The sequence below is a fragment of the Lissotriton vulgaris genome, chromosome 8, assembly GCF_964263255.1.
Source record: "Lissotriton vulgaris chromosome 8, aLisVul1.2, whole genome shotgun sequence".
Taxonomy (NCBI): Eukaryota; Metazoa; Chordata; class Amphibia; order Caudata; family Salamandridae; genus Lissotriton; species Lissotriton vulgaris.
In genome coordinates, this window is record NC_141696.1 from 818,418,463 (window position 1) to 818,430,602 (window position 12,140).

The 12,140-nt window shown below is 41.7% G+C and overlaps 1 protein-coding gene across 1 annotated transcript in view; it reads left to right on the forward strand.

Annotated features, from left to right (window-relative positions):
* The window catches only part of RFX8 (regulatory factor X8), a 954,619-nt gene that overhangs the window by 262,693 nt on the left and 679,786 nt on the right, over nucleotides 1-12,140 (forward strand). The window contains exons 6-7 of the mRNA XM_086933389.1: nucleotides 6,354-6,449; nucleotides 6,530-6,607. Coding sequence (XP_086789515.1) covers nucleotides 6,354-6,449; nucleotides 6,530-6,607 — 174 coding nt within the window. The remainder of the gene's footprint in view (nucleotides 1-6,353; nucleotides 6,450-6,529; nucleotides 6,608-12,140) is intronic.

Sequence of the window (12,140 nt, forward strand, 5' to 3'; positions counted from 1 at the left end):
TTTACCATCATCTCTGTCCATATAATTGAACTTTATTTAAGCCCATCTCTTGAGATTCATCAGGGTGATGTACAGCAATCAGTAGGTTAAATGAGAAATATCACAGAAATGTGGTGCCATTTAAGCAGACAACTGATTCACCAGAACAGCCTGGTACTGTGCCTTACAGAATTTGGGTGTACGTTATGTGGCCTTAGTATTGTACCCATAAGCTACTTCTGTGTTTCCTTCATTCTGGATAATTGGAGGTGTAGGAAGGCGCCAAGAAGTTCCTTAGGTAGAGTGTGAATCAGGTTACTTATTTTCACAATTTGCTTTTCCATACAATCTCTGGATCTGGAAAAAAATGCTGATGCCCCCGTGAACCATCAGGGCCATGACAGACAGATGAAGGGTTTTTCTAATGCCCATCTTCAACCACTTTGGAAAACTGGTGATCTACATTTTGGAAACTGGCTGGTCCTAGCGCCGGGACACCACTTCGGAGGTAGCTGTGCACTTTACAAATACTGGTATTTTATTTACAAATACTGGTATTTCATTGAAGTGTTCACTTTGTAAATAGTGGTTTTGTAACTGATCTGGATATAATCATCAACTTGATTTATGCCACTTGACTTACTATTCTAAAAATGCTCCACAATGTGTTTTCAGCTGGCATGGCTGGGCCTGGGGTTCTCACTATCAAGAGTAGCTCACCAACAGACATGAACAACTTTATGTCCTTGTCACCCATCTTAAAGACAATATACAATCACTGATCCTTAAAACAATGACTACAGGTCTCACTTGATAATTGAATAGTAATTATAATGGGCATATGCCTGATTTGGAACATATCAGAAAGAACATGATATGTTATTACCTAGTCTGTGAAACTGTCAGATATAGCCATGAAAAAATATTATCCATACCGCCCATTCCTTTTCAGGTAGTTCCAATTCAGGTTGTTGAAAGTTTTCTCAGCATCAATATCCAGAACTGCCACAGGGTCAGTCTTGTCTCTCCAAGCAAAGGAACATCAGCCAGTGATCATATAGTTTAACAGCCTATATATATAACAAATCCATCTTGATCATCATTGTTCAGTTTTCTTATTAGACTATCCTGTCCTATTGTTGCTTGACAACAAATTTCAGGCTCCAGAATTATGAAAACTTTTTGGTTACTGTCAGTAATGCTGCCTGATGAAATAATGTAATGATATATCTGTTGAAGTATAGAGATTGCAAGGCGTTGCTTGTTTAATACAATCTGAATACAATCTGCATGAAAATGTCTTCTCCTTGCTTTTTTGAATAGTTAGTTTATAGCTCCACCAATCCATTTTAGAGTTCTTTCCTTTTTAAGGTCTCAACTTTTTTCTTCACCAAGGCATAGCATGGGTATCCCCTAAAAGGTGGCTAGCTTCTTTTTGTGATGCATTCCAAGTACAATGTTCAGGGCTGGTTTGACAGTATACCTATCTGCCAGAGATATTATCGCTACATTTAATCTAAAAAATACATAAGAGAGCAGATGAGGAGTAAACATCTTTAACCCCATGCTATTGGTTGTTTGGTGCATCATACCTCCTCCTAGAGAATGCATCTTTTAAAGTGCATGAGTTGCATTATTTTCAGCATGTGACAGGGACTATTTGGCGAAGCAAAAGCCATCTCAGAAAGAAGCTATTTGTCAGGATTACACTAACCTGTCAATCCGTATCCAACAGGAACAATGGTAATCTCCTCATGTTTGTGAAACCACTGACAACCACGAAAAGTATATTATGCTATAGCAGTAGATCCGGGTAAAAGGGACATGAGAGAGAAACAGAAACACTGGATATCTTCATTCTGCCTGTTTTACTGCTGGGTTCAGACTGCACTGCAGAAATGTTGATCACTGAAACAAGAAATAACTCTTTTAGTATTTCAATATTGAAATCATAAGTCACTATTCAAAATAAGTTCTACCATGTGGCGATCTCTGTATTTTTGAGTCTCTATAGTGGTTGAAACTTTGGAACTTCCTTGAGCTGATGTATAAAGGAAATCTATATAAACTATGCAAGAAAATACTTGGAATTCAATACTTGTTAGTGTATTGATAACTACCTTCAGTGATTCATACATTTAAGTTAAGTCTGTGCTTTGGTGATTCTTAATGTAACAAGTTTATTTATTGTAAAATAATAAATATGCACTTATATTCTGCCTTCCTCTAAATCCCAATCACTTTCCTACCATTGTCAACATCTCAACCACCATACTTGGATTAAAAATAAATATAAACAAAGTCCATACAAGCAGTGGATTACCCATCTTGCACAAATAGAAAGTGTAGTGAGTTTCCTTTGAAGGATGACTCTAGTAATAATGTGCAGTATTACAAGTCTAGGCCTGTGATCTATCCAGAATTCTGTAAGTCTATGATAACTCCAGGCATAGGCTTTGAGTTGCTAACTCCGATAACAAGAAACTTGCTGCAACAACTGAGTATCTTCTTGCACATGGAGACACAAGAAATGTAAGCTCCATGAATCTAAGATGTCTAACACCACTGTTAGTCTCAGCAGAGTCAAGTGGCGCCCTGGGAATTGTAGTCTGCCTTGTTTCTACGTGTGTCTTCTGTGTAGTGGATGTATCGCAGACAGAAAGCCTCACATCAAATTTTGCCCACATCTGTGGTATCGTTCTTAAACTAGGATATGCAGATGGCTGTAGTCTGCTGGTCATGACATTGTGCTGCACCAAAAGTAGCACACCAAGGGGCATATTCACAAACTGCATTTTGTAGAACTTTAGTAGTACTACAAAGGCACTACTAAATGCTATTAACAAACCTAAGAGTGGAAATCTCCACCCCCACCGTTCTCCTCTTTTCTATGGAAAGATCCTCACACATGGAAGTTTACTACCTGGGGCCTACTCAGGAGGTCGGGTGGACCGCCACCGACAGGCCGTCAGTGGCAGTCCGCATAACATCCAGGTCATTGGTCTGACTGCATGATTATGATACCGGCGGTTGGAACACAGCGGGCGGCGTGAAAGACTGCCGCCTCCGGCAGTTGCAAGGAGCCTGTCACGGTGGTTGTCGAACAGTAATACCTACAATGAAGGTAGTACCTGCGTAGACATTGCCGGTGGGATTAGGATGCAAAAACAATAGGTGATGGACAGAATGCGGAACAATGTCATACATTTACCCCAGTACAGAGATCTGGGCCTAAATCCATCGTTTTTTTGCACACCATGCCATTCCAGTTTGAACCCAGCCATATGCATATCAGTCTTGACTCTGTGCCCCATGGGAACAGTCCAGCCCCAACTGCCAAGCCAGGTCCTCCCTGGACTAGAAACAAGCATCCAAGGACCGGTTTCGGGCTTTCAGCCCTCATCAGCCTGGATAGCTTGATTCCAGTGGCATGGAGAGCACGGGACTCACGTCTGAGCATACCCGTCCCACTCGGGGTGACAAATGCAAAAACAACAGGTGATGGACAGAATGCAGAACAATGTCATACATTCATCCCAGTACAGAGATCTGGGCCTAAATCCATAGTTTTTTTGCTCACCATGCCATTCCAGTTTGAACCCAGCCATATGGAAATCAGTCTTGACACTGTGCCCCATGGGAACAGTCCAGCCCGAGCTACCAAGCCAGGTCCTCCCTGGACTGGAAACAAGCATCCAAGGACCAGTTTCGGGCTTTCAGCCCTCATCAGCCAAGATAGCTTGATTCCAGTGGCATGGAGAGCACAGGACTCACGTCTGAGCATACCCATCCCACTCGGTGTGACAAATGCAAAAACAACATGTGATGGACAGAATGCAGACCAATGTCATACATTCACCCCAGTACAGGGATCTGGGCCTAAATCCATCGTTTTTTTGCTCACCATGCCATTCCAGTTTGAACCCAGCCATATGCAAATCAGTCTTGACCCTGTGCCCCATGGGAACAGTTCAGCCCGAACTGCCAAGCCAGGTCCTCCCTGGACTGGAAACAAGCATCCAAGGACCGGTTTCGGCTTTCAGCCCTCATCAGCCTGGATAGGTTGATTCCAGTGGCATGGAGAGCACGGGACTCACGTCTGAGCATACCCACAGCCTTTTCATGGTGGTCCCACCGCCATGGAAAGGCTGTCGGAACAGGACCCTGTGGGCCTCCGCTATTTGGCCAGCGGGGCACGTGGTGCCCCCTCAAACATCCATGCACTGCATGCCAGGCACTATATGGTCCCAATCCAGCGGCGATGGTGGTCGGACGCTTGTCCGACCGCCATCATAATGAGACCCTTGGTAGTAAATGTAGGATGGACCAGCAGGATTGGCTCAAAGAGTAGGCATTCTTACTAGGATAAAGGTGTGGCTTAGGGAGAAGCAAAACAGGTTAGAAAGGGGTTTAGGGAGGATCTTGCACCCACCCACAAAAGAGTAAGCTCATTCCTATTCACAAGATGCATGTCTAAAGTTAATGCAGCCAGAACGGACTTGAAACAGTATTACATGTGCTCCAAGTTAGAGCTGGAGTAGGTACTGCACCACACGTGCCCAGCCATTGGTACTGCAACATCCTCACACAGAAGATTATGGAGGCAGGGACTTAAAATAAAACTGCATCACAAATAATGCAAAATGTATTTACAATAGTTAAAAAGATAAATACTTTTAATTTAATGTAAAGAAAATCTAAAAATAATGCACTTTTATTTTTTTAACTCATTTAATAACATATTTTGAATTAGATAATTGATGTTACATTATTTTTCTTAAAATATAATGAAATTACTTTTAATTAATTCTATACATCACTTTTAATAATTAATGATACATAATAAGATCTTTTTGTTTTACTTTTTGAGTGATTGTTTTTAATTTACACTTAGGAAAAATAATGTTTCATTTACTATACTGAAAATAATTACATTTTAACTTAAATGTTTTAATGCTGCAACTGTTTCTTATTTTGTTCTACTAATAAAATATAAATATAAAAAAGTTACCATACTATTTCACATAAAATATTTTCACAGTTTTTTCCAAGTTAAATAAACTTTTGTTCTTTTCCTTGTACTTTATGCTAGGGAGATATCCACCACCGGGACATCAATTTCAATTTGTAAATTGCCATGAGATGTATCAGTGTTTTATGAACATAATCCAGTCACAAAAAAAAAGAAAATTTCCTGACTGCAGAGCTGGGGTGGTAAGTCATTCACTAAAGGAATGGGATCTACTTGAGTCCCCATCCCTTTGTGAATGCAAACAAATATTTTTTGTGGCCCTCATTCAGGAGACCACTGCCAACTCTCAAATAAACTTGTTAGAAAAAGTAATCTTTTCTTCTTTTTAAGTGTATCAGACTGCATTTAAAACAATTATTTGTTTAAAGGCAATCATAGACATGCTGGTCTGCTGATCCTAACACACCACCATTCCTGTGATTGTGACCAGTCATAGTTAGTCGCATTTTTATGATCTGCCTAATGAATATTCATTAGACAGGGTGGTCTGCAAATTCCTTATTTTGCAAAACTGCCCTATTAGTGCATAGGTCAGTTTACGAAATCAGATTCTCTTCACAACAAGTTGGTTTTCAATTTGCAAACACTTTTTGCAAATTAAATCTTTTTACATTATGTAGTATGAGATCAGATTCATCATGACCATTTTTGGGAAATCCAGGGTACAATTTAACATGTAAACTCAGTGACTGCTCCTCTGCAGATTTTTTTCTTATCACTTACCTGCAAACTGCTCTTTTTCTACATCACAAAAGTGGAGTTATTATACAGCTTGAATAAAGTTACATTTCAGATGTGTTTAATTTTTATATTTTGATTGTATTCATGTATTTATACCTAAATGATTACCAAAAATATGTAATGTATGCTAATTCTCCTGTAAGGCTTTCCTCTAGCTTCTCAATACATTAAATACAATTCAAATATTATTTTTACAGAATACACTGCAGTGACTCTTGACTGAATCTATAATTCAATATAGTAAAACCTTTCTTGTATACCTTTGTATTACCTTGTTGCAAGCTTTATATTTTTTGATATTCTCATTGTTAGGATAGGATAGAAAATCAGAAATTTGGGAGTGAGTTATGAAATAGAAAATAAAAGGGATTGTTTGAGGTGCAGAAAAGGATAGAAACATACCCCTTCCTTCCTATTTTTATTTTTTTCAATTTTTAGTACCATATAACTCTAGAAATCCATATGATATCAGTATATTTCATATTTTGCTACCACAATATAAATTATTTAGATTTTCATTTGATTTATGAAAGCATTAAAGAAGGCCCATCATTTTTCCAGATATAAGTAAGACTGTTGTCACTCTGGTATCATTTTACAGATAAAGAAAGATGCAATTGTTGAAAGTCCTTTAATTGAATTCACCAGGTTTAATTTATGGGAGCAGGAATTATGCAAAAAGCACTCATCTAAATTGGTAAGTTGAGACATATTTAGATCATAAGTGTCTTGCACTTTATTGCCTACGTTCTTTAATAATTTTTGCTTATTCTCTAGTTTATGTTTCTTGCTGATGAATATTATAACTATTGTCAAGACATTCTGCAAAACATCAGGAACAAAGAACTAGAACGGGTATGGTTTCACAGTAATTATCTTTATTCAAGCTCATCTATGAATGGTATAATAATATCCTGTCATTTGTTAATATATTAAATGCTTACACCAAGGGGCTTTTTTTATCACCATGGTTGTTACGTAAGCAGCAGAATTAAATATATATATATATATATATATATATATATATATATATATATATATATATATATATATATATATATATATATATATATATATATATATATATATATATATATATTTATAGTTGCAAATAGATAGTTACAGTCAGTTAGCAGGTTAAAGTTCTCTGGCAATGCTATGGGTAGAAGGTCATGCTTATGTGAGATGCCAAAAGGAGGGGGGATAGACAAACAAGTGCTGGCAGTGAATTCAGGTGCTTGGGAACCAGTAGCGAGATAGTCGTCAAATGGAAATCTGCACCAAATGGCAGAGACCAGGATTAATAGAATTTCTGAAGGCAACAAAGAAGTTAGGTAAGAGAGGCCATTGAAATCGTAAAATCTGTGGAACACACGGCCAAATGCATTAAAGAAATGAAGAGCATACCTGAGGTAGTGGCTAATATTCAAGACGATGAGGAGAACCGCGAAGTGTTAAAAATAAAAAGCAAAGAAAATAGTTTTTAAATTTTTTATATTTATTAGTTTTCAAACAGTGCACATCATATACGTCGCTTGATTACACATTTCAATGACAGTGCATACAATAAAACGAACCCCCCACAGAACCCCTTCCTGTAATAAAATATAGGAGCAATTAGGCACTACATTATGATCAAATAACAGTGTACAGATCTGCATACCCACATGTCTTCTACACTTCAGCATTGCAGAATGATACACCAACCTCAATGAACATTTCTCTGCCAGCGATGTCACCCGTCTTGTTCGCTCTGAGCCATCAGATATTCCCTGTAGGGAGCCCAAATGTCTCTAGGGTGGGAAGCCCTTGGTAGTTCTTCAGTGTAGAGTTCCAATTGTTCACGTCAATATATCATGTCTTTTACCCATTTAGCCGTACTCGGCCGCTGGCGACCATCCCATGTAAACAACACCCTCCTCTTTGCCAATTACAATGCCACTTGTACAAAGCGGCACATTGTAGCTTTCAGCCCAGGTACGTACCCCAGTAAGCACTCCAGTGGCGTACAGTCTAGCAACCGGCCCATCATAGTATATATAAGTGAGACCACCTCCTCCTAATAGTGGTGCACCAACCTGCATTGCCATGCTAAATGAAGGAAGTTGCCCCCTCCCTGCCCACAGCGCCTACAGCAATCCGTATCTCTGAGTCCCATCCTATGGAGTTTCTTAGGAGTGTGGTACACCTGGTGCAGGAACTTCGAATTAATGATGCGTAGGTTACTATTGGATGACAGCCTCCCTGTTAACATGCATATCTGTACCCACGCATCCTCTGAAATCTGCGTATCCAGTACAGTATTCCAGCGCGCCAAACATTTGTCCCCTGGGCAAACCGTCTCCTCCTGCACTGCCCTGTAAAACCTAGTCAGCAGGTTTTTTGTTGTTGATGCGATTACTATAATCAGTTGCAATGCCTTTGACACTAAAGGTTCCGTCGGAAAGCAGACATAGTGATCTCTTACAGCCCTATGTAGTCTGTAGCAGGTATATTGAAACAGAGGCGTGGGATTCTGTATATAGCCCAGATCTGCCCCTGTGATATATGTCCCTTCTAAATATAGGTCGCTCATTTGAGTCAGGCCTGCCTCCCCGAGTGCCGTAATTGGTCTGAGCTCCCCCGCCACTAAAAGAGCTGCATGACCTTCAATGGGCAATGCCGGAGCATAAAGAGGCAGCCTCCTCCCAATCTCCTGCCACGCGGCAATGGTAGTGTCAACTGTATTATTCTCCGATTTGGGTGTCCGTCTATTGATGTGCGTGATTATACTTTTCAATTGCACAGGGCATGCGTCCCCCTCTTGCACAGCCACATGTGGAATAAAATTGTGCGGCCTGAACCAGAAGTACGCATACAGAGCCTGCCCGCGGAGATAGTATACATAAAACCCTCCCTTCTTAAAAGGCAGTGTCAGTGTGGCCCAGCTTATTCTCGGTGGCTTTGCCCGCCACACCAGTCGAAACAGTTGAGTTTGCACTGTTTTGGAGAAATGCTTGGTCAGGGGGATAGGGATGTTACAAAATAAGTACAGAAACTTGGGGAGAATAATCAATTTTATCACTGCTATGCGGTCTGCCAGTGAAAGTGGAAGGCCAACCCAACGATCAATCCCCTGTACCAACTCCGTATAGGCACAGCCGTAGTTTTCTCTGATTACAGTTTCAGGGTCACAGTGTATCCACACACCCAGATATTTGACTAGGTCCTCTGTCCATACTAAAGGATACTGCACCTGAGGCGATACCATAGTAGGTGTAAGGGGAATAAGAACAGACTTCTCCCAATTTATTTGCAGACCCGAAAAGAGGCCGAATTTAAAGTATTCTTGAATAACCTGGGACAGATATATTTGTGGTTCTCGAACGTAGAGGACCATATCGTCCGCGTATAACGAAATTCCAACAGGACGATTGTTGAAATTCAGTGCGGCTACCCTATGGGATTGAAGAAATTTACCTGCTAAAGGCTCTAAAACATTAGCAAAAAGAAAAGGGGACAGGGGGCAGCCCTGCCTAGTACCCTGCTCAATCGTAAACGGTTCAGATGTGAATCCCCCACCCTTACCCTCGCCGACGCATCAGTATACAGGACCTGAATCCAGCGGTCGAAGACAGGAGGAAAGCCCATCCTATATAAAGGATAGAAAGCATATATTTCCATTCTATAGAAATGAATGCCTTGGCCGCGTCTATAAGAACGGCCACGGCTGGCAACTTCAGGTTAGGGATGTGAAACATGGCAAATATCGTGCGCAGATTTAAGGCGGTAGAGCGTTCTGGGATAAATCCTGACTGATCAGGCAAAACAAGAAGCGGCATCAAAGGTTGCAATTTAGTGGCTAGTACTTTTGCCAGGATCTTTGCGTATAGATTGATCAGGGAGAGTGGGCGATAAGACTCACAACGTGTGGAAGGTTTATCCTTCTTCAACAGTGTGACAATTAAGGCTTGCCTCAGGGGCGGTGGAAGATGACCCAAATCGTGAGCCTCTGCGTACCTCGCCAAGATATGTGGCGTAAGGAGATGAGCGTATTTTTTATAGAACTCTGCCGTCAGACCATCCGGTCCGGGGGCCTTTTTATTAGGCAGCGATAGAATGGCCTCTTTGTCATAAGCCTCATCAATGGGAAGGCTGAGAAACTTCCTGTGTACGTCGGATAGCCATGCACAGGCCGTGTCCGCCAGGTAGTCATTCAGTGCTGCTTCAGGCATGGCACCCCGGGATGTATTACTAGTCTCATAAAAAGATCGAAACTGGTCTATGATACTGTTGTGAGAATAATGATCACCCCCAGCGTCATCAACTATATGGTCAACCGGTGGGGCGTCAGTTCTGTCACGAAGTCTACTGGTCAAAGCCCCACCAGGCCTACCACCCTCACCATATGCCCTCGCCACATATGGTTTAGAGAGGTACTTTATTTCTGTAGATGCTACTCAATTATACTCCTCAACGTATTCATTAATATGTGCCAGTGTATCAGGGGAGGGTGAGGCAACGTGTTGGGTCTCCAATGTTCGTAATTGGTCCTCCAACCAGGGCAATTGTCCCCCCAGGTCCCGTAGAATACCTGCCGAAGTACTTAAACACACCCCCCTGATCGTTGCCTTAAAGGCTTCCCACAGGGTTGTGTTGCTATCAACCGTGCCCACATTTAATTCGAAATATTGTACAATAGCATTTCTGATTGTTTCAGCATATACTGGGTCGAGCAGTGAATCCGCACTAAAACGCCAAGTGAAGGGTCAATGTGGATTAAGCGAAATGCTGCTGTAAGAACAACGCGATTGTGGTCTGATAGAGTTCTAGGTAGTGTGTGAACTGTCTCCTCCCACCCATTAGCCTCCCCATTGAGTATCCAATAATCTAATCAAGACCAACTATTAAAGGCAGGAGTGATGTGTGTGCCTTCTAGAACCCCTTCATTACGCAATCGCCAGGCATCCACCAATCCCATCTCCTCCATAAAATCTCGTACACATTGCGCCACTTTAACCATGCGTGCCCCCGTTGGATTAGAATTATCCACTTGTGGATTGAGGTGTGTATTGAGGTCTCCCCCACCTAATAGCACTGCGTCTGGCCAGGTGCGTAATACATTAAACAGTTTCGAGAAAGATGTTGGATCATCAACCACCGGCCCATTAATATTCCCAATAGTTACCAGCACCCTCCCCAGCTTCCTGTGTACCATCGCCCAACGGCCCTCAGCGTCCACACAGGTGTCAATAGGATGAAACAGTACCCCTTTTTTAACAAGAATAAGGACCCCTCTCGCATAAGTAGAATATGATGGGGCAAGGCGATAAGACGCCCACCTACGTGCCACCGACCCCTTTGTGTGCCTGTTTAAGTGGGTCTCCTGTAGGAGAGCAATGTGAATATTATGCCTATCCAATTGGGCCAGCACATGTCTTGTCTTCTTGGGTGTGTTTAGGCCTCTTATATTCCAGGTACTACAATTATATTTGTTTCCTGTCATCTACCCCACAGTGAAAAAACATTCCATGTAAGCAGCAGACCACTCTGAAATACATATGTGGAATCCAGACCTGCCAATTGTAGTTACGCCAAAGAACAATTCTAGTACACAGGAAGGAAAAAAATAGTCCCCCCAAACCTCCACCCACTTTGGCAACCCCCAAACGCCAAAGACACAATCCACCCTCCCCCCCACAACAATAACAGTACAGTACATTGTATTCGGTGGGTATAACCCATTGGGCAACGTAGCGGGCTAGTCCACTCCCATCGCAGTGAGGGAGGGGGCCACCGAGCATGTAATTAGTCAGCCCACTACTGAGACCAACCTCTGGAAAAGCAGTAGTACACTTGTAATGAGATCTACATTCAAGCAATCATAGCCCCCCCAGTGTCAAATAAGAAAGCAAGTGCCATACATCCAAACTCACAGTGTTCCAAGCGCATAGCGCGGAGCCGCCCACTAATGCGAGCCACGCCACCCCAACATATCTGGACACACGGATGACCCGTTATGCAACAGTTACAGATGTTAGAGAAATCTTGACCCACTCAGACCAGGAAAGACAACAAACTATATCACGTAGAAATGCAGGGACCAAGGGCCAGATGTAGGTAAATTAGATTTACCGATTCATAAATACCGAATTTTACCGATTCTGTATTCATGAATCGGTAAATCTAATGTAGGTAATTATTCGGTAACAAATACCGAATCGGTAGGATTCGGTATTTACCAATCAGTATTTGCTATTGATTCCTATGGGCCTTGAAGCCCATAGGAATCAATGGCAAATACCGATTCGGTAATTACCGAATCAGTAAAAATACCGAATTGCCAAGGGGGACAGGGTGTCACTTTGACACCCTGTTGCACCCCTGTTTCTGGCTTGTGTACCATGTG